Source organism: Labeo rohita, chromosome 5 (assembly GCF_022985175.1).
Source record: "Labeo rohita strain BAU-BD-2019 chromosome 5, IGBB_LRoh.1.0, whole genome shotgun sequence".
Classification (NCBI taxonomy): domain Eukaryota; kingdom Metazoa; phylum Chordata; class Actinopteri; order Cypriniformes; family Cyprinidae; genus Labeo; species Labeo rohita.
In genome coordinates, this window is record NC_066873.1 from 30,222,939 (window position 1) to 30,244,199 (window position 21,261).

The 21,261-nt window shown below is 34.7% G+C and overlaps 1 protein-coding gene across 2 annotated transcripts in view; it reads right to left on the minus strand.

Moving 5' to 3' along the window:
• unc5db (unc-5 netrin receptor Db) overlaps window positions 1-21,261 on the minus strand; it is a 167,671-nt gene that overhangs the window by 19,478 nt on the left and 126,932 nt on the right. Inside the window, exons 6-11 of one of the 2 annotated variants that reach the window (XM_051110439.1) lie at window positions 20,730-20,897; window positions 16,065-16,229; window positions 15,586-15,618; window positions 10,740-10,925; window positions 4,073-4,429; window positions 3,145-3,229 (exon numbers count right to left, since the gene is read on the minus strand). In XM_051110439.1, coding sequence (XP_050966396.1) covers window positions 3,145-3,229; window positions 4,073-4,429; window positions 10,740-10,925; window positions 15,586-15,618; window positions 16,065-16,229; window positions 20,730-20,897 — 994 coding nt within the window. The remainder of the gene's footprint in view (window positions 1-3,144; window positions 3,230-4,072; window positions 4,430-10,739; window positions 10,926-15,585; window positions 15,619-16,064; window positions 16,230-20,729; window positions 20,898-21,261) is intronic. The other variant, XM_051110440.1, reaches the window with a different exon arrangement.

The window sequence follows — 21,261 nt, forward strand, 5'->3', positions numbered from 1 at the left end:
AAAGGAAAGTTGCAGTTTTACTGCCTTCAGTGTTCATTTTAGCTGGAAACTGCTGTTTATACATATTATGTTTTTTGGATTTTGCAAACATACACTACCAGTCAAAAGTTTTTGAACAGCAAAATGTTTTTTAAATAATTTTTTAAGTTTTTTATTCTTAATAATAAATGCAGGCTCTGTGAGCTGAAGAGGCTCAGTGCACAGAGCCTGCATTTATTATTAAGTAGAGCAAAAACAGTACAATTTTGAAATATTTTTTACTATTTAAAATAACTGTTTTCTATATGAATATATTTTAAAATGTAATTTATTTCTGTGATTTCAAAGCTGAATTTTTAGCATCATTACTAAATCACATGATCCTTCAGAAATCATTCTAATATTCTGATTTGCTGCTCAAAAAAACATTATTATTATTATTATTATTATTATTGTTGTTGAAAACAGCTGAGTATGTTTTTCAGGTTTCTTTGATTAATAGAGTTTGTAATAATTTGTAAAAAGTGCTATTCATTTCATTTATTTATAAGTAAAACATTTTTAGTACAGATAAAATCACAAGGTGCACCTTGAACTCAACGCTCCAGGCTAAATCAGTGTTCTGCCACAGACGCAGTTAACAATGACTCATAACGTCTCCATTTTACACTCATTTGTTGTAACGGTTTCCTCAATCATCCAGTGTTGTTATGAAGATGTATTCTGACTGAGCAATGACAGCAAGTTATGTTGGATCTCCTTCAGGTTTTGGCACAGTGCAACAGTCATATTGTCTCCAGAGACACATCAAGGCTCACGCAGGGTCATTACCTTTACACGCTGAGAATACATAATACACAACGTGTCAAAATCTAAGACCTTCAGAAACTCTCAAGAAAGTTTTATGGGGAAAGATCTGGGTGGGGGTGTAGACCATGACCTATATACGCCAAAACAACTCACATAAAATGATCACTCAATGAACAGGATAAAAAAGATTCACTTCTGTGAACTTCATATTCAGTGTGATAAAGGAAAATCAAGCCACGGCCTGTGACATAATCAGACTTCAGCTTTTCACCCAAAAGAGTTAACAATAACTCAAAGTCAAAACCTGCTTGTTTGACAGAGCTTTTATGGCATTACACACTCAGTGTTAAGTCAAATTCCCTCTCTAATATTTATTAATCAGATCTCATTTTAAGGCAAGAGAGTCTAACTAATGGAATTTCTTTTCATAAAACAGACTACAACATACCTGTATACCACAACGCACTTATAAAAACCTATAAACGTACTGTGTCAATGCATCTGAAAATGCCATTTACTTAATTTGCATCTATTTCATCTAATGTGTAACTATTTAAAGCAGTAGCATCTGACTTTAAATATGTAACCTTTCAAAGCAGTACTGTTAATAAACCACTGTGTAAACTAGACGTTATGTTGATTTAAAGGGGTCCTATTATGCTCTTTTACAAAGTCTTGACTTTATTTTGGGGGTGTACTAGAATATGCTTTCATGCTTGGTGGTTCGAAAAGCGCAACATTTTTAACATAATTTACATTATTACATTACATTTCTCCCAGCCTGGCACAAATGGCTTGATTATTTCCGGCTTTAATGAAGGCCCGCCTTCCGAAAAACGAAATGTGTTGTGATTGGTTAGCTGTCCCACTGCGTTGCAATTGGCGAACAGCTTAGACGGCATTTCAGCACTGCCACGGCCCTTGTCAAAGAAGCAAGTTCCGTGAACTGTTAGCGCAAGCTAGATTTAAGTGATTCTTACGTTTTAAATATGGATATTTTTCAAATATAAATATAAATATAAACATATAAATATAAATATAAATACAAAAATGCATTGATTCACTACAGGAGGCCTTTATTAACCAACTTTATTATGGATGGATGCAAATTATTGGACTTGTTTTGGACTGATGAAGAGAAACACCCTTCTATGCCGTTCTAAACTTAGGAGTGCAAGGATAAATTTTAATATAACTCATATTGCATTCGTCTGAAAGAAGGGAGTCATATACACCTAAGATGCATGGAGAGTGAGTAAATAATATGCTACAGTAGTGTTGAGTCCTATCGTCAGCCTGCAAGATCGTGCTAATTTAATTGTTTGCATACTTAGTTTCATTGCCCGAAACCAGCTCCAGCATAAGGCTAAAAGCAGCCTAACATTATCAAAGAGCATCATCACTGATCAGCCTAGCCTATTCTAGTGCAAGTTTATGCATTTTAAAAAACACCCGCGTTATAAGTGAAGCTATCTACACTGTATGATGAATAAATGTCTTACCACACACTGCACACATCTGTGGCACGCTACTGCTCTGAAACGGCCACTCTAGTCAATGCTTGTGTTTATACCCGCAGCACTGCAGTTCGTTGAAGCGGCTCTCCGCGCTGCATCCCTAAAGTTAGGCTAATTCCCCACCTCGTCCCTACACATCAAGCCACCTTTGTAGATCATCAAACTTTGTAGATCTTTTTTTTATGCCCAAAGATACACACCACACACTGGCTAAAATTCAAAAAGTGAAAAAGCATAATAGCACCCCTTTAATGGTACACAGTTAAGTGCAACAATATAGTCACATTCTAGCAACACTCCACCATATATTTAGCTATTCTCACTAGACTTACTTTCATCATTGGTATAAGTAGCAGAGTCATTTTCATCTGTTCTATAGCAAGAACCATCCTACAGCTGTATTAAGGTATGCCCTTGAAAGACAATAGTACATAGCTGGAAGCTGAAATCAAATGCATGAAACTTCTACAAGTTACACATTCTTTTTATTCATTACAGTGAATAAAAAGAATGTGTTATTCAACATCAAAAGCAAAGTATTCAGAAACTTCATGAACATAGCTTGAAACTATTTCACTATTCAATTTTTTTTTTAATCTGGGTCTCTCTTTTGGCAAGATATGCGGATTATGCAAATTAAACATTTTATGAAATATGTCCATCATTTGAATATTTCATTATAGTGCCCAGCTGTTTATACTTAAAAGCTTCTTGAACAACAGAAAATGTCTTAAAAATAAGTTTAAAAAGTTTTTTTTTTGTCTGAACCGTTAAGAAGAAATGCTAACACTTATACAGCAATATGAAACTGATACAGATATGTCATCTACAGTCTTACCTAGACTCTTCTTGATTTATGAGCATGTACATTTCCCAAGAGGTGTCATCGGCAATCGCTCCGTGAGGTACCAGCAAGCTTACTCCTACAAAACCAACACCATCAACAACACTGAGATACTATTTATGTGCAGCTACACAATACACATAGATTCCTATGATACATTAAATTATTGCCAATATGAACCTTCAGTATAAAGACTGTAAAATGATTCCGTGTCCCTATATTTACACATGAAGTGCTCATATATTTTATCATATTTGACTACAGTCTTTTCTGAAAGGTGAATATGTACACAATACTCTCAGCAGTAGATTTTAATGCACTTAGAAGACAAATACTTTGTAATCCTCTTCTTCGTCTTTACAAATTTATTCAAGATAATCTACAGATAATAACAGTACTCATGTATTTTAATAACAATAGCTGTGATTTTATGTAGTCTGCCTGTCTCACTTTCTCATGCACATTCACAAGTAAAAATAACAATAATTGTGGTTTTATGTAAAATATTAAAATCGTCAATCTTCACTCCTCTTTTTCTGTGTAGTTTCATTCAATCTGATGTGAGACAAAGTGTTTTTCCTCTGGCCCTAAGAACCCTTCAACACAAGGACCTTAGAGAGTGGGTTCAGTGAATTGTTGACCTTTACAAGTATCAGCCAAAAAGAACATTTGGTTTTAGTGCACTTATTAGATGCAAACAGATGATTAGAGATATTTTGCATACTGTTCACAGTTACCAAAGCCACAGTTTGCAGGTTTGAAGAAAATGAGGGAGAGCAAATAACAGTATTTTTTAATTTTAAGGTGAACTCCATCTAAACCAATTGCTAACAGAATATAAATGACTATAGGTGTACTGTACCTTATCATTGCATAAAAATAACTTGAGTTGAATCTAATACAAACACATAATTTCTCTCACCTGCATTTGGAATGACTAATCGGCCACCCAGGTGCCCAAACACCGCACTCGTCTTAAACTGAGTCTTCCTGAGTGTGTGAATTCCATTAGGAGCAATCACTGTGGTCTTCTTTGCTTCCACTGTGCTGTAGTTTGGGTGATGGTTAGCAGGAAGGGTCTCCGGATGGGTTTTTACATGGTACTCAGCCCGGTCCGCCACACCTAGTGAAACCATAAAGGAGCTCTGAACTTTGACCTTGTCTGGCAGGGGATCAAAGAGCTCTTTGTCTATGGAGTCCTGAAAACAGATCGGGCTGCTGTACGTCTGGCCGACGGTTATATCGGGCTGCATGGAGGAATTCAGCAGAAGTGGATTACCTAGGGAGATGAAAACAAAGTTTGTGATATTTTGGGTTGTTAATAAAAAAAGAAAAGAATACAGTTAGATGGGGTCCTGACAGGCCAACTGTGGTGCAACACACCATGGCCTGAAAACCAAGGCGTGCAAAAAGAAAAGGATTAAATATTTAATTTGCTGTTTTGGCTAAAATATTCATTGTAAGAGTGCTGGAAAAAGGGAAAAAAGGTCTTATCTTGAAAAATACAAAAGTGAAAAGGACAATATTAAGTATGTGAGAAAAGAAAGTGCTTTGGCACTTACTAAATTATTTATTTAGGTTTATTTTTACTGTAAATCACTGGCTCTTCAACATCTAACTACCTACAATGTGGTTCTGAATAGGTGTTAGATTATAAAGAGTATAAGTCTAAGTCCAATTTTTAACTTTTGTAATGTGTTATAGATCATTTTAACTAAAACAAGGTCAGTCCAGAAGAAGAAAGAGTTTTTTTTTTTCTTCACCTCAGTCCTGATCTCCACCCCAAACTGACTTGAATAAAAGCTATTAAAATATCTATCAATCTACCTTTTTTTTAATTTTATTTTACTATATATGGTATTATATACTGTGTGTGTGTGTGTGTGTATATATATATATATATATATATATATATATATATATATATATATATATATATATATATAGTATATAATAAAAAAAAAAAAAACTTTTTATTAAAATAAAACATTTACTGATTAAACATTAAATATTTTATCTCTTTACCTGTATGCCATTTGACCATTAACCAAAATCAGAAAAACATAAATATGATTCGTTTGCATATGTGCTGTAAATTATTGAAATATTATTTCAGTGAGTATACAGCAAGAGGTTCAGATGACCCCCCAAAAAAAAAAGTTTTGGGACACCTGTATTTTTTTCTCTGTAAGACGGATCCATTGTTAGCTGGCCATTTAAATTATGCAAATGGCCGTGAGCATCAAATGTACTTGTTTTCATAAACCTTTATCAAAGATACATTGCAGACGATTTTGATAACATTCATTGCTACCATGCAGGGTCAAAAAATTAATGAGGGTTTGTGGAAAAATGGTACCAAAATGAACAAAAAGGCCCCATAATTTAAGACAAATGGACAAAAAATGCCCCTGCACAATTAAACAATGTATTACAGCTGTCGTGATTAAAATGAAACGTGAAAATGAACGAAATGTGTCAATTTGCAGAATTTTTTTTTTTTTTTTTTGTGCTTTTGTGGCTTTAATGGACAGGACAGTAGAGAGATGACAGGAAAGTACTGAGCAGAGAGAGGGGAGCAGGATCGGCAAAGAACCTCAAGACAGGAATCGAACTCGGATCGCTGCAAGCACAGTTGCTCTATATGTCGGCGCACTAAGGCTATCGGCGGCAACCAATATGCAGAATTACATTTAGAGTTGAAAATGCCAGAGCTGTCATTAAGTGCGCATGCTCGCAGTGCAGTGCAGATACGATGTAAAAAAAAAATATTAATTTCGTAGCTTGTGCTACACTTAGTTAACGTCATGTACTGACATGGTCTGTAAAACCAGAATGTGATGTGCCCAAAACAAAACAAAAATGTTTTATTGTTTTTTTTTTTATATCGATTTTAATAATCATTATTACAATATGAAGAGCAATAATCTACAATATTTTTTGTCATAATATTGCAGCCCTATGAGTTCCTGGTTTTTTATACGTATAATTTAGATCAATTTTAAACAGTCTATTGTTATTGACAGCAGTTTAAAATATAGATTAAAGTAATTGGGTAAATTTAATTATTCAATGGTCTGTCTGAATACGGGATTCTGATTGGCTGGCAGGTATGCAGTAAAACTATTTAATGCAGCGTTTCTCAACTCCAGTTTGTGTGTGAAGATGCTGCAGGCAGCGGTGCAGCACAAATCCATGAATGAATGTTCAGAAGTGAAGTAAACTTCAACGGATTTCCCCTGCTCAGGGAGCAGGGAGCAATGAACACTTTGTAGGGATCAATCGGAACACAGTTCATGCATGTAGCTCTCTTCTAACAAGCTGGTTATCAGAATCAGGTGTGTTAACTAAGAAAGACATGCAAAATATGCAGAGCTTTGGGTGCGAGGAGTTGGGAAACGCTGGTTTAATGCACAGGTAGTTCCAAGTCAGTTTAATTACGCGCTGCTTTAATTGATGCACACAAACAGACACAACACTCACACACAAACGTGCACACAGAGAGAGGAAGAGAGATAACTGACGATAACTGACAAATCATTTTTACCCATTCAGTCAAATATTGCACTGCAAAGAGCAAAACTAGTTTTAACTTGTCTATTACTTCGCAAATAACCATGGAATAAGTGGGATAATGAACGGCTTGCCGTGTATTAAAGGATTTTAAATGCACTCTGCTTTGCGTCAGGTGGTTCTCCGCGTTGTGCATTTAAAATCCTTTAATGCACAGCAAACTGTTGATTATCCCTTACGTACTTGACATTAAAGATAACATTGTATGGTTTATATAATAAGGTAATTATAAAAATTGCCCTCATGAATGTAAAAAATGCCATTAAAAAAAAAATTCCAGGGGGCAAATATTGACCCTTAATGGAAAAGTTCATTTCTGACCCTGCTTCACGATGGACCCATTGCTGGCTGGCCTTTAAAATTTTGCAAGCAGCCCTGAGCAACAAATGTAATTGTTTTCATAAACTTTTATTATACATTGCAGACACTTTTGACAGCATTCAGCTTACTTGTCACCATGTTACTAAATTTTTAGTCCCAGTAGATGGCAACAGTTGCACAGTTACAACAAACATTTACAGATAATGTATTCACCCCCTTGTCATCCAAGATGTTCATGTCTTCCTTTCTTCAGCCGTAAAGAAATTATGTTTTTTGAGGGAAACATTTCAGGATTTTGCTATGGTGCCCCAATTTTGAACTTCCAAAATGCAGTTTAAATGCAGCTTCAAACGATCCCAAATGCGGTTGTAAACGATCCCAGCCAAGGAAGAAGCGTCTTATCTAGCGAAACGATCGGTTATTTTCATAAAAAAAAAAAAACAAAAAAACAATTTAAATACTTTTTAATCTCAAACGCTCATCTTGTCTTACTCTCCCTAAACTCTGTGTATTCTGGTTCAAGACAGTTAGGGTATGTTAAAAAACTCGTATTTTCTCCCTCAACTTCAAAAATCATTTCAAAATCATCCTACATTGCTGCAGAAGTACTGACCCAGTCTTTGCAAAGTGAACATGCAAAGAAGATCAAACATCCTTAACAAAAAAGGTAAAACAGTGATATAGGACGATTTTGAAGTTGAGAAAGAACATGAGATGGGAGTTTTTCGACATACACTAACTGTCATGAACTGGAAAAAAACAGTTCAGGCAGAGTAAGACAAGATGAGCATTTGACATTAATAAGTATATACATTTTACTATTTTTATGAAAATAACAGATCGTTTCGCTAGATAAGACCCTTCTTCCTCAGCTGGGATAATTCACAACCGCATCTGGGATCGTTTGAAGCCACATTTAACCTGCATTTTGGAAGTTCAAAATCGGGGCACCATACCAGTCCATTATATGAAGAAAAATCCTGTTCATAATTTCTTTATGGCTGAAGAAAAAAGACATGAACATCTTGGATGACAAGGGGTGAGTACATTATCCGTAATTTTTGAAGAAAATTTTTCTCCTCCTTTAATAGTCACATCTTTAAATTGTCATCACCCATCAGCACAAGTTGGCATTAAGTCCCCAGTGACATCATGAGAGATTTGCGCTTTCCTGTAAAATGAATTCATTTAGCTACTCTGGAGGACGTACATATATGAACTATATCTAAATGACCTTTTTGTTTTTCAAGTTTTTAAATCTGTCACCTCCCAGCTTGAACTCAGACCAGCTCTTGGAAGGGGGTCTTCATCCCTCGCTGTTGCACTCTCACCTTTTCTAGTTTGAGGCAGACGCACACCGTCACCGAGCCCCCACGATTCATCCCAATGCCAAAGTAGCTCTAACACTTGAGTCACTTAGTCCTTGCTGGCCAGCTGCTGCACAGTGAGCGGTGGGAAGCAGGAGGCTAATGGGTCTTTATTTTTAGGAAAATCGTTAATTACCCCAGGCTGGGCTGATCGGTGTCAGGCGTTTGGGATATTTCTAGTCACCATGCTTGGGCAGGTCAAGGTTTTGCAATAAGGTGACGACAGGTGTGTCTTACGAATTTGAGTGGTCCTGCAAAGTTCTAAGGTGTCAGGATGAAACAAATTAAGGTGGAAATATGCTGAAATGTAGGAAACATGCTGCTGCATATGCACTTTTGGAATTATATAAAGCCCAAAGTTAAAGTTGTCTCATCATTTACTCGTCAAGTTGCTCCAAACAGTTGTCACTTTTTGTATATGGACAAAAACAGTTGAAATGTTCTTCACAATATGTGACCCTGGACCACAAAACAAGTCGTAAGTAGCATGGGTATATTTGCAGCAATAGCCAACAATACATTGTATACATCAAAATGATCGATTTTTCTTCATGCCAAAAATCAGGATATTAAGTAAAGATCATGTTCCATGAAGATATTTAGTAAATTTCCTACAGTGAATATATCACAACTTCATTTTTGATTAGTAATATGCATTTGGACAACTTTAAAGGCATTTTTCTCAATATTTAATTTTTTTGCAGCCTCAGATTCCAGATTTTCAAATAGTTGTATCTTGACCAATATTGTACTATCCTAACATCAGTGGAAAGCTAATGCAGGTGTAAATCAATTTTAAACAATTGACCCTTATGACTGGTTTTGTGGTCCAGGGTCACATATGTGCTCTACAGAAGATAGAAAGTCAATGGGGTCCAAAACCATTTTTACATCCACTGTATGGACAAAAAAAAATATATTGTGACATTTCTCACAATATATTGCTTTGTGTTCCCCAGATGAAACTAAATTCAGGTTTGGAACAACATGAGAGTGAGTAAATGATGACAACATTTTTATTTTTGGGTGAATTAACCACTAACTACAGCAGAGAACTGAACCTGATTTAGTTTCACCGGACATATGAAGAAATTAAAGCAAATTCTCATCCAAAACAAATTGGTTTTCCACTCCCTTATCTCTTCAGAAGCAGGATATGATCACCGTGGGACGGAAAATCTTAAAAAATTACATAGAAAAATGAAAGGACGAGACAGCAGGATGATAGGAGTTAATGAAACAGGCCTGTAGTGGGCACCTTGCGGGGAAAGATCTGGAATTAGAGTCGTGATTAAAATGACTCAGATTTCAAGAGCAGACAGGCGGGCAAAGGTCCGGACTGTCATACTGTTACCTGTGATTTAGAGAGTCAGCTGGAATACTTCAGAAACTTTATCATAATTACATACTGAGAAAACTGCATGGATATTATGCAGTGAAATAAGTTAGAAGGAAAAGTGATACAAAATATAATGAATAACACAAAGCCTACCTTCAGAGAAATAAAAGCAAATCAGAATGACTTCAAATGCATGGAACTTTTGAACTTTTTTTTTTTTTTTGGATTCGACATCCCCCATCTTTAAACGAACATCCAGCATGTTCTTGTTTCCATTGCATGGGGTTTGGTCTTTCCGACGAGCTCTGATGGGAACCGGATTGGCTGTTGGAATAAGGCGCAGTGGGAGGCTGGGAGAACGTTGGCCTTTTTAAATAGGATTGATGACCTGACAGATGCAGCTCAGCTGAGCCTTGATCCCCTCTTTCCTGTTGCATGCAAAGGCGGGGGGTTTTGCCATCCCAGGCCTTGAGCACAGTAAACACAAGCTGCTAGTCGCAGCCTTTCACTGTGCTGTCACAAGCAGGCAGGATTGATTACCCTGCGAGGCGATGGCTATCACTTTCTCTGACCCAGAAGTGTCAGCGTCGGTAATATGGACGCGTGTAGCGGAACCAAATGTGGGTCATGTGACTACAGTCGTGGTCTTATCAACAAAAGTTATCGGCACAGCTGACAAAAAGGCAGAATTGAAGTCAACGTAGCATGCCTTACACATTTACTCGCCAAAGAATTTGGAGTTTTTTGTGTGTGAGTGCACGTTTGCTCAGGGGTGACTGTTCGTGTGAGTCAAATAAGCGTCTTACTGTGAAATAAATCAATCTTATGAAATGTGTGTCTGTACGCCTTTACAAGCAATTAATTTATCTGGAGTTGTCTGAACATTCATTGTGGCTTAGCCTGTTATTGTGACAAGCAGCGCATAAACTTCAATATCACAGTAAATCAATTCATTAAACCAAACCGCTGCACATACAGTGAACTCTTACCCTGTCTGGTGGTTTTGAAGTTGAAGGACTGGAAGCCCCCAGCAAGAGCAGATGAGTCAATGACGTCCACTCCATACTCACTTTGACTCTTCCTGTAGAGGGTGATGGCCACGATGAGCACGACCACAGCGATCACCCCCGCAGCCAAACCAGAGTACAGCGCAACATCAATAGAGCTCTCCATACCTAGGACATAAACACACACACACAGGCTTCATTTATTGCATTTACTGTGGAAATAATTTAGGAAAATATGCCAAAGAGCACATACATGTACTTTCATCTGTTATCTTGGACAGAATACTATTGTAATTATTATTAGTAGTAGTAGTGTTAAAAAACATAAAATATTACTTTAACGATAACTAATCCTAATACTAAGGATGTGTACTAATACACACTGTCATAACACTACTACTACTACTACTACTACTATTATATTGTGTATGCATTAATTGTTATTATTATTATTATTATTAGAAGAAGAAGAAGAAGAAGAAGAAGAAGAAAGTGTTATTATGCTATGCAATCGCATAAATAATTACTTTAATGAGAAGCACTATTTTTTCTATTATTATTATTATTATTAGTAGTAGTAGTAGTAGTAGTAGTAGTAGTAGTAGTTCTACTATTTTTATTATTATTATTATTATTATTATTATTGTGTTATGAAATAAGATATGCTCAGGATAACAATAATAATAATAATAATAATAATAATTATTATTATTATTATTATATGAAATAAAACAAGACATGATCAGGCTGTTGTTAATAATAAATTATAATAATAATAATTACTACTACTACTACTACTACTACTACTACTACTACTAGTAGTTTTATTAATAAAAAGTAATATTACTATTATTATTATTATTATTATTATTATTGTATTATTAAATAAAACAAGCTATGGTTCATGTATAATAATATTAATAACAATAATAATAATTATTTTTATTATTATTATTATACATGGACCGTAGCTTGTTTATAATATTAATAATAATAACAAGTATTATTATTATATTATATTATATTATATTATATTATATTATATTATATTATATTATATTATATTATATTATATTACTACTACTACTACTACTACTACTACTAATAATAATAATAATAATAATTGTGTTATGAAATAAAACAAGATATGGTTCATTATGATAATAACAATAACAACAACAACAACAATTATTAATATTATTATTATTATAAATTATCATTATTGTGTTATGAAACAAAACAAGACATTGTTCATGTTCATAATAATAATAATAATAATAATAATAATAGAGTAGTAGTAGTTTTACTATTATTATGAAACAAAACAAGTAATAATAGTAAAGTAATAATCATGTAATAATAGTAATAATAATAATTATTATAATATTATTGTGTTCTGAAATAAAACAAAATGTGGTTCATGTAATAGTTTTGTACATTTGTGCAGGTGAAATGTTTGCAAGTTTCTATATGAAATAATGTAAAAGTTATTAAGTAATATATAACATTATTTTAATTAAACGTAATTTTTTATTTCATTACTATTTAAATATTTACTATTTATATTGAATTACTATTATTGTTATGTTAATATAATATTATATTATGTGGTTATGAAATAGTATAAAATACGTTAATAAGAAATCTTTAACAATATTTCAATATTAGTAGTCGTAGTAGTAATTGTAAGTAGTAGTATTTGTTGTTATTGCTATCATTATTGCTGCTATTATTGTTATGAAATAGACAAAAAAAGATAGTCAAATAAGATAATCAAGATAAGATAAAAAGATAAATACAGTTTTTAACAGTTTTGTTGTGAAATGTATTGATGGTGGCAAAAAAAATAACATTTGGTGACAGGGAAACATTTAAAGCCGTCACGTCTGGTCATCGCTGTTAGGCTTGCAAATCTTTTAGACACCTGTGCAAATGGAACAGGTGCAATATGCACATGTTTAGCAGTGTATAAAGATATGCTTGGCACGTGAGGGCAGTTTGGGAGGTGTGAATTCCAGGGCTCTTACTACTTTAATAACTGGCAGGGTGGTGTGCCAACACCCCACGCAATGATACATCTGTTCAGCTGGCATCTAACAGCACTGGCCCAAGTGACCTCTGCAGCAGGAGGGTTGGGCAGACACAACTCGCCAGATCACAGAGGACACAGAGGACATTAATCATGCCGTGAGAGGAAGAATATGCTTAGAAAACTACAGCGCTGCATTTCAAATATCCTGACGCACTACAGAAAGTTGAACAGGATTACATGCTTCAAGCTGGAAAGAAGTTTCTGTCCAAGGGTAAAGGTGAATTAATTGCATGTCCATCATGGAACAGATTTAATAGATTCAATTAGGAGCATTATAACCCAGCTCACACATCAATGCACACGGAAGAGTCTCAGAGCCACATCACTGTAACAATGCAGCAGCACCTGGTACTAATACATATTTAAAATGATGTTTTGCAAAGTACCTCAATATGGTTAAAATAATACACGGGGAGAAATTAAGACATAATATGCTTGACGAGGTGAGTTAATATTCAATGATTACACCTCGTTGCTTCCTCTAAATATAGCACATGTTCAAATGCCACATCCAATCACTCACTTTCTCTAATCTGAAAGGACACAATACGTTGACTAGTACTTTGAAATTCTGTCAAATGGATAAGGAGAAAATCTGGAAAAGTTGATAAGCACACCTCAAGAATATTTAGGACTACGCTGAGAATCGTCTCTTTTTTAATCAGCGTCTTTGTCTTCTGATAAATTAAGCTGAGAAGAAAAATTGCCATAAGGTAATAAGACTTATAAGATATTAAAAGTATTTTGTTTTTTTTCAAGAAAACGTATTTTGTTGTTCCACTGGCAGTTTTTCTACAATTATTTTATGAATAAACTTATTTTTAAAAAAATCATGTACAAATCTAAATAAAAAAAATAAATAAATGTAATTAAAAAACAATTTAAAAAATGTAAATAAAAATATTTTGTTTTTAGAGAACAATTATTTTGTTGTTCCACTGGCAGTTTGTTTTTATTATTTTATGAATAAACTTATTTTTAAAAAATGTCAAATATTAAAATATTTTGTTTTTAGAGAAAATAAATTTTGTTGTTCCACTGGCAGAGAAAATATTTTGGTAAAATATTACCAAATTTATTTTGTTGTTCCACTGACAGTTTTTATGAATAAACTTACAAAATTAAAATACAATTATTCAATTATTCTATAAACTTAATTTAAAAATATTTAGTTTTTAGATAATATTGATTTTTGACATTCCACTGGCAGAGAAAATATCCTGTTTTTAGAAGAAAATTGGTAAAACATTACCAAATTTATTTTGTTGTTTCACTGGCAATGATTATTTTATGAATATATGTTTTATATATATATATATATATATATATATATATATATATATATATATATATATATATATATATATACAGGGGTTGGACAATGAAACTGAAACACTGGCCAATATAGTGTTGGAGGTTTCATGGCTATATTTAGCCTGGTGGCCAGTCTTTACTGATCGCACATTCCACCAATAAGAGCAGAGTGTGAAGGTTGACTTTGTGCACCCAATAGCTCAAACATTGTACCCTGAAGGTGGTGCCATGTATTAGGATGATAATGCACCAATACACACAGCAAGACTGGTGACAAGAGTGATTTGATGAACATGAAAGTAAAGTTAAACATCTCCCATGGCCTGCACAGTCACCAGATCTGAATATTATTGAGCCACTTTGGGGTGTTTTGGAGGAGCGAGTCAGGAAATGTTTTCATACACCAACATCACATAGTGACCTGGCCACTGTTCTGCAAAAGGAATGGCTCAAAATCCTTCTGGCTACTGTGCAGGACTTGTATTTGTCATTCCCAAGATGAAATAATGCTGTATTGGCTGCAAAAGGAGGCCAAACGGCATACTAATTGTGGTCTAAACCCAGGTGTTTCAGTTTCACTGTCCAACCCCTGTATATATGTTATTTTTAGAGAACATTTAATTTGTTGTTCCACTGGCAGAGAAAATATCCTATTTTTAGAGAAAATTCTATAAAATATTACCAAATTTATTTAGTTATTCCAATGGGCAGAATTTAAATAAACACTTTTACAATTATTTTATGAATAAACTTCATTTAAAAAATAAAAATAATAATAAAATTTAAATATTTCGTTTTTATATTTTCGTTTTTAGAGTTTTTAAAATCTATTTTGTTGTTCCACTGGCAGAGAAAATATCCTGTTTTCAGAGAAAAAATTGTAAAATATTACAGAATATTACCATTAACTCCCACTGGCAGTTTTTCTACAATTATTTTAATTAACAAACTTTAACTTGTCCTTAATTTGTACTTTAATTTTATATTATAAATGTATTATTTGTGATCATATTTTCAACAACTATTTTTACATTGCATAAACTCTTATTTGTAAAGTTTATTCACTGTGGATGCTTTAGCTGGTTTGTAATTTCCATACTAAAATTCAAATTGAGAGACAGATTGGATTCTTGCTAATTAATCTTCTGCATCATTTTTTCCACTTAGATGAAAATGACACCTGTTGTCAGCATAATGATACAGGTAACCAAGCATAGATTTGAAGACATATTTAGCTTATCTTAATTAAGGAAGAAGCAGAAAAAAAAAGCCATCACTAAAATTCACAAATGTGCACAAAAAGCATATTTAAGATAAAACGATTCAAACAGTAGTTCACCTAACATTAGCAACATCTTATTTTTGTTGTTTTATTCCCTTATCTCTAAGGCAATTATGAATTCAGATGGAGGGGGAACTCACTCTGAGGCTTAACATCATGCATCAGCTTCCCATCTGCAGGGAAAAAGAGACAGAACAAGACAGAGAGAATTACAGTCCATCCCTGTAATACTTATTACAAATCTGCTCTCTGATTCACATCACGGGTAGATGTCCAACTGCAGGCTACGCCAGCATCAGCTGTGGATACTGTTGCTCGGCATTGTTGCCATGGGAAGCTACTGGCAGATGGTTTTGGATCACTTAGGCTACAGGATGTTTCCATCCTTCATTAAGGAGGAGAAATCAAAGAAAGTTCTCATCATAACAGCTACGAGGGAGATACTGAGAGGGACACGGGGCACGATGCCGTCACTTTCATCCACTTCTAGCAGACAATTATCACAGTTCCCAAAACATGCAATTCACATACTTGAGCTTCGAGGACCAAGTGAGCAATAGCATGAACAACAAGTGATGACGATGACGCTGTTGTCATCGATGAAATGACACATACTCACTTTGCGTACACAGTCCTCCCGTGCAGTTCTCTGCGCTTTGACCTTCTCCCTCACACATCTTGCCTCTGTGGCGAGGCGGCGGAGCGTTGCACTCCCTCCATCGCTGCCTCTCACACTGCGCGCTACACATCGTCCATTCGCTCCACTCCTCCCAGACGCCATCCACTGCAGAGCACACAACGGGGTTGCCGTTTAAGGAAGGTGAACAGCTGCTCTGTGCATTAACTGCACTTGGCAATGAGCTTAGCAGATTTCTAGAGACTTCATAAACTTAATTAAAAGTGTTTTAATGGTCCAACTCTTGACCACACCGGCACGGTTATACACATTACATCAGCATATTTTAAGTCAATATATCAGATTCTCGATATTATCTGTAGGTCAAAGTTTTAATCTGATCTTTATTTTATTTCCAAGCCATAAAAAGATATTGTTTAAATTATTGTTGTGTTCAAACGTTTGAGGTCAGTAAGAAAAAAAAACTAGATATTTATTCAGCAAGGACACGCTGGCAACATTACAAAAATTTCTATTTTAAATGCGGTTTCTATTAATGGAATACTAGAAAAAAATGAATCATGGTTTCCACAAAAATATTAGTCATATTATTCAGCTGTAATAATAAGAAGAAATGTTTCTTGAGAATCAAAGCAGCATTTTATAATGATTTCTGAAGGATCATGTGGCGCTGAAGTGTAATGGCTGCTGAATATTCAGCTTTGGCATTGCAGAAATAAATTACTTAATATTTAAATTATTTTAAAATATACTAAAATAGAAAACATTTATTTTAAATTGTATTAATTTTCACAATATTACTGTTTTTACAGTGCTTTTACAGTGTTTGTGATCAAATAAATACTAGTGCTGTCAATCGATTAAATAAATAACTAATCACATTTTTCAGAAATTAATCGTCATTATTCCCACCTAACATTAGTGTTTTTAAATATATTTTTATATTGCAATAATTTCACATTCAATCTTCAAATCAATGTAGAAACCAAAGACAATATTTTTTTTTTATTATTTGCTTAATAGTTTTTTTTTTGTTTTGTTTTTTTTATGAATGAAGGCAAGTATCAGTGATACCAATACTACTGATGAGGAAATGATTCTTTCTTTCCTAAAATTTAAACATTGACTATAGCCATTCAACATTACAGTATACTTGACAGCTATCAATTTTAATATTTATTAGACTTATTATTAGAAAAAAAAAAAAAACCTTCTAATTTAAGTGAACTTAAAGGAGTGGTTGGCTGTTTTTTTAGGCTTTATTGTGTTTATGGGGTGCAGTCTAACATGTGTTAATGCTTTGTTTTTTTTTTGTTTTTTTGTTTTTTTAAATACATAATTTCTCACATAATTTACCTTTATTCTACACTGCTCTGTCCCTTCTCCGATAAATGATAGGAAGATTTCTTGGTTTTGTGAAGCCTCAGAAATGCGCAAATGTTTCTTTGTTTGTTGTTGACTCATACTTTTAGATACACTGTGATTTGTAAATGCTACTAGGGCTGCACGATAAATCGAAATGAAATCGCAATTGCGATTAATCAAAAGCTGCGACTGTCATGTGTATCTTTCAGTGAAACACGGTTCTGTGATCAGCAGTAAATCTCCATCCGAAGGCCAGAGGGCACTCTCGTGCAGAAACTCCAGATACGCCTGAAGAAGACACGATTGCTGCAGCTGAATAAACAGAAGATTTGACTTCTTTCATTGATTCAACATGACTTATAAACACACAACTACGACAATGTATGATTTATCTGAGTTCTTCTTATTATAATTTTCCGTATAGTACAGTATATAATAACGCAATGCCTTTATCACTGCTTAGAAATGAATACTAAGCATCCCTTATTCTGTCTAAAAAGCCACCTCATCTCACAGAAGGATTTATTTCAATCACTCGACTGGCATTATGAAGTGAGAATTTGGTGTAAAAAACATTAAATGTGGTATTTTCACATGCTTTCAGATGTAGCAGCATTTCTACACAGAGCCCCTCGGCAGAAATCGCGAAACCGGCGCACCTAGACCGGACCGAAAGGGCAGTTTAGTCGGAGCTCAAAGGGGCAGGAGGGCTCAGCAGGGTGTGTGTGAGAGAGAGGGAGAGAGAGAGAGAGAGAAAGAGAGAGAGAGAGAGAGACAAAGAGATGCAGAGTGTATGCAGAGCAGGGGGTGCGAGAAACAGGATTAAAGGAGAAGTCCACTTCCAGAACAACAATTTACAAATAATTTACTCACCCCCTTGTCATCCAAGATGTTCATGTCTTTCTGTCTTCCATAAGAAATTATGGATTTTAAGGAAAGCATTTCAGGATTTTTCTCCATATAATGGACTTCAATTCTGCCCCCAATTTTAAACTTCCAAAATGTAGTTTAAATGCAGCTTCAAAGGACTCTAAACGATCCCAGCCGAGGAAGAAGGGTCTTATCTAGCGAAATGATCTGTCTTTTTTTTGTTTTTTTTTCAAAAAAATTTAATTTGTATACGTTTTAAGCACAAAAGCTTGTGTAGCACTAGCTCTGGGATGCGTGTTCACAACGCTACGTACTACAGAATCACATCGAAAGTTCACGCATGACTTACCACAGTGGACAGTGGAATAGATACGGTCCATTCTTGACAGCATTGAGATTCCCGCTTTGTTGGCAATGGTTGACATTTTCCACACATGCACCACTATGTCTTGTTTAAACGTGGTCTGCCCGAGGCTTGAGAAACTTGTGTCGCCGCAGCAGTCTCCTCTCTCTAAGTTCATCGTCTGTGTACCCCGGCTCAAAAAGGTTGGGTATGGCGGAAAACTTTATCTCATTTTCTCCTACAAATTCAGAATCATCCGACATCGTTGTACCTTTTTGTTTGTAAACAGCGTTTGACTTAATTGCACTTCAGTAGTATTTGCACGTTCACTTTGTAAACACTGGGTCTGTAGTTCTGCCTACGTCACGCGTGACCTTTCAACATGACTCTGTAGTACATAGCGTTGTGAACACGCATCCCAGAGCTAGTGTTACATGAGCTTTTGTATACAAATTTAAATTTTTCGAAAAAAAAAATTACCAATCGTTTCGCTAGATAAGCTGCTTCTTCCTCTGCTGGGATCATTTAGAGTCCTCTGAAGCTGCATTTAAACTGCATTTTGGAAGTTCAAAATTGGGGGCACCATTGAAGTCCATTATATGGAGAAAAATACTAAAATGCTTTCCTTAAAAACCATAATTTCTTTACAACTGAAGACAGAAAGACATGAACATCTTGAAGACAAAGGGGTGAGTAAATTATTTGTAAATTGTTGTTCTGGAAGTGGACTTCTCCTTTAAGAACCGAAATGAAATGATACAGGCTACAGAATGTACTGCCGTATTTGTGCGTGCAACTGAAAAGTATAACGACTTACAGGACAGGAAAATTAGTTTTTGCTGACATATGACATGAATGATAGCATCTTATATGACCTCAGTTCAGTGACGTTTTACTGAAGCTGCCTTGTCGTCTGTACAGTTTCCAAACTCATTTGATGTTTTGTCACATCACACTGTTTGATGTGATAGTAAAGACATTCTGCGTCTAAATAAATACAATTCTTGTCAAGAAAAAGAGACAGAAGCAGCAGTTGTGAGTGGAGCGGCCAATCCTAGCTCCGCCCCTGCATTAAATATTTTTAACGCCATTAAACTGGAAAAATTAATCACCTGCATTAACACACCAAATTTGACAGCACTAATAAGTACATATTTGATGAGTGCAAGATAGTTTAAAAACATCAAACATTTGTATGGTTGTGTAACACTGTCAAGCTGAATATGCAAAGGCACTTATGCTGCTTATAATGTTTTGCTGCTTATACTGATGCATTTCCACAATATGAGAAGAAAATAAATACTGTGAGATTTAACTGCTTAATTGGACAGATGCTTTAGAGGTTTTAGAAATTAAGAATTTAATTATAAACAATTAATCAACATGGTATATTGTGTCATTTAATTAACATTTGATAAATAACTGACCTATAGTGAAAACAATTTCATTCTCTACTAAAAACTGACAGGATTTTTAATCAAAGGAATTAATTTTCTCAACCCCAACCTAAAAGCCAACTGAGAATGCTATGAACACGTTTTCCTATTTAATTTCTATAAAAATTACTTTGTTTCTTAATTTTCATTACATACCATATATAAACTCAATGCATGATTAATTAAGAACTAAACAAATTAAACGTTTCACTCATTTGAAGCTTAATTGTGAACAAATTATTAAATAAAATGAAAAGATTCAAATTTATTATGCAAACCAGCAGTAATCGTGTGTGGTCAGATCAAAAAGATGGGTTCACAAATTGATTTAAATATCACGAGGATGAGAACACATGCATAACTCCTCTAATAAAATTATACTAACTAGAGATTATTTCTTCATTCTCACAGGAGAACAAAAGGTCTCATTTACATACATGAAGTAAAGCCTCAGTAATACCCATAATAATACCCTTACACTGATTTATTACAGAATGTACTACAATGTCTGGTGTATTATGAATGTAAAACATGGCTTTTAGGTGCTACACTGACACTAAATACTACTGTAACTTTAGATGCTGGAGGACAAGCTGCACCTGAGGGTTGTATAGGGGTTGATGAGGAACTCACCTGGGCAGAGTGCATTGCAGGTGATCTTCTGCACAGACATGCCCTCACAAAACGCTCCTCCGTTCAGAGGAGCAGGGTTAGTGCAGGTCCGAGATCGCTTCTGAACTCCTCTCCCACAGTTCACGCTACACGGAGACCACTCTGTCCAGAGAGACCATCCACCGTTCACTGCAGAGAGAAAGAGATCTTCCGCTGAATAAGACAACAACTGAACTTGAGAGACAACCTTTCCCTCACCCTGCCACAAAAACACTCAGAGGTCAGGATGACTAATAGGCTCAAGGAAAATCTTCTCTTACATCTTGGTTTGACATACGTCTTAGCTGCGCAACCCGTAATACTGCCAATAATTTAACACCAATGTTAGTAACAATTTGTTCCAATAAGGTTACGTAACAGGGAAAATGATAAATGCAAATAATAAAATACAGCTAAAGACTACCAGTCAAATATTGGAATCATTAGGGATTTTTTAAAAATGTTTTTGTAAAAAGTCTTATGCTCACCAAAGCTGCATTTATTTGGTGAAAAA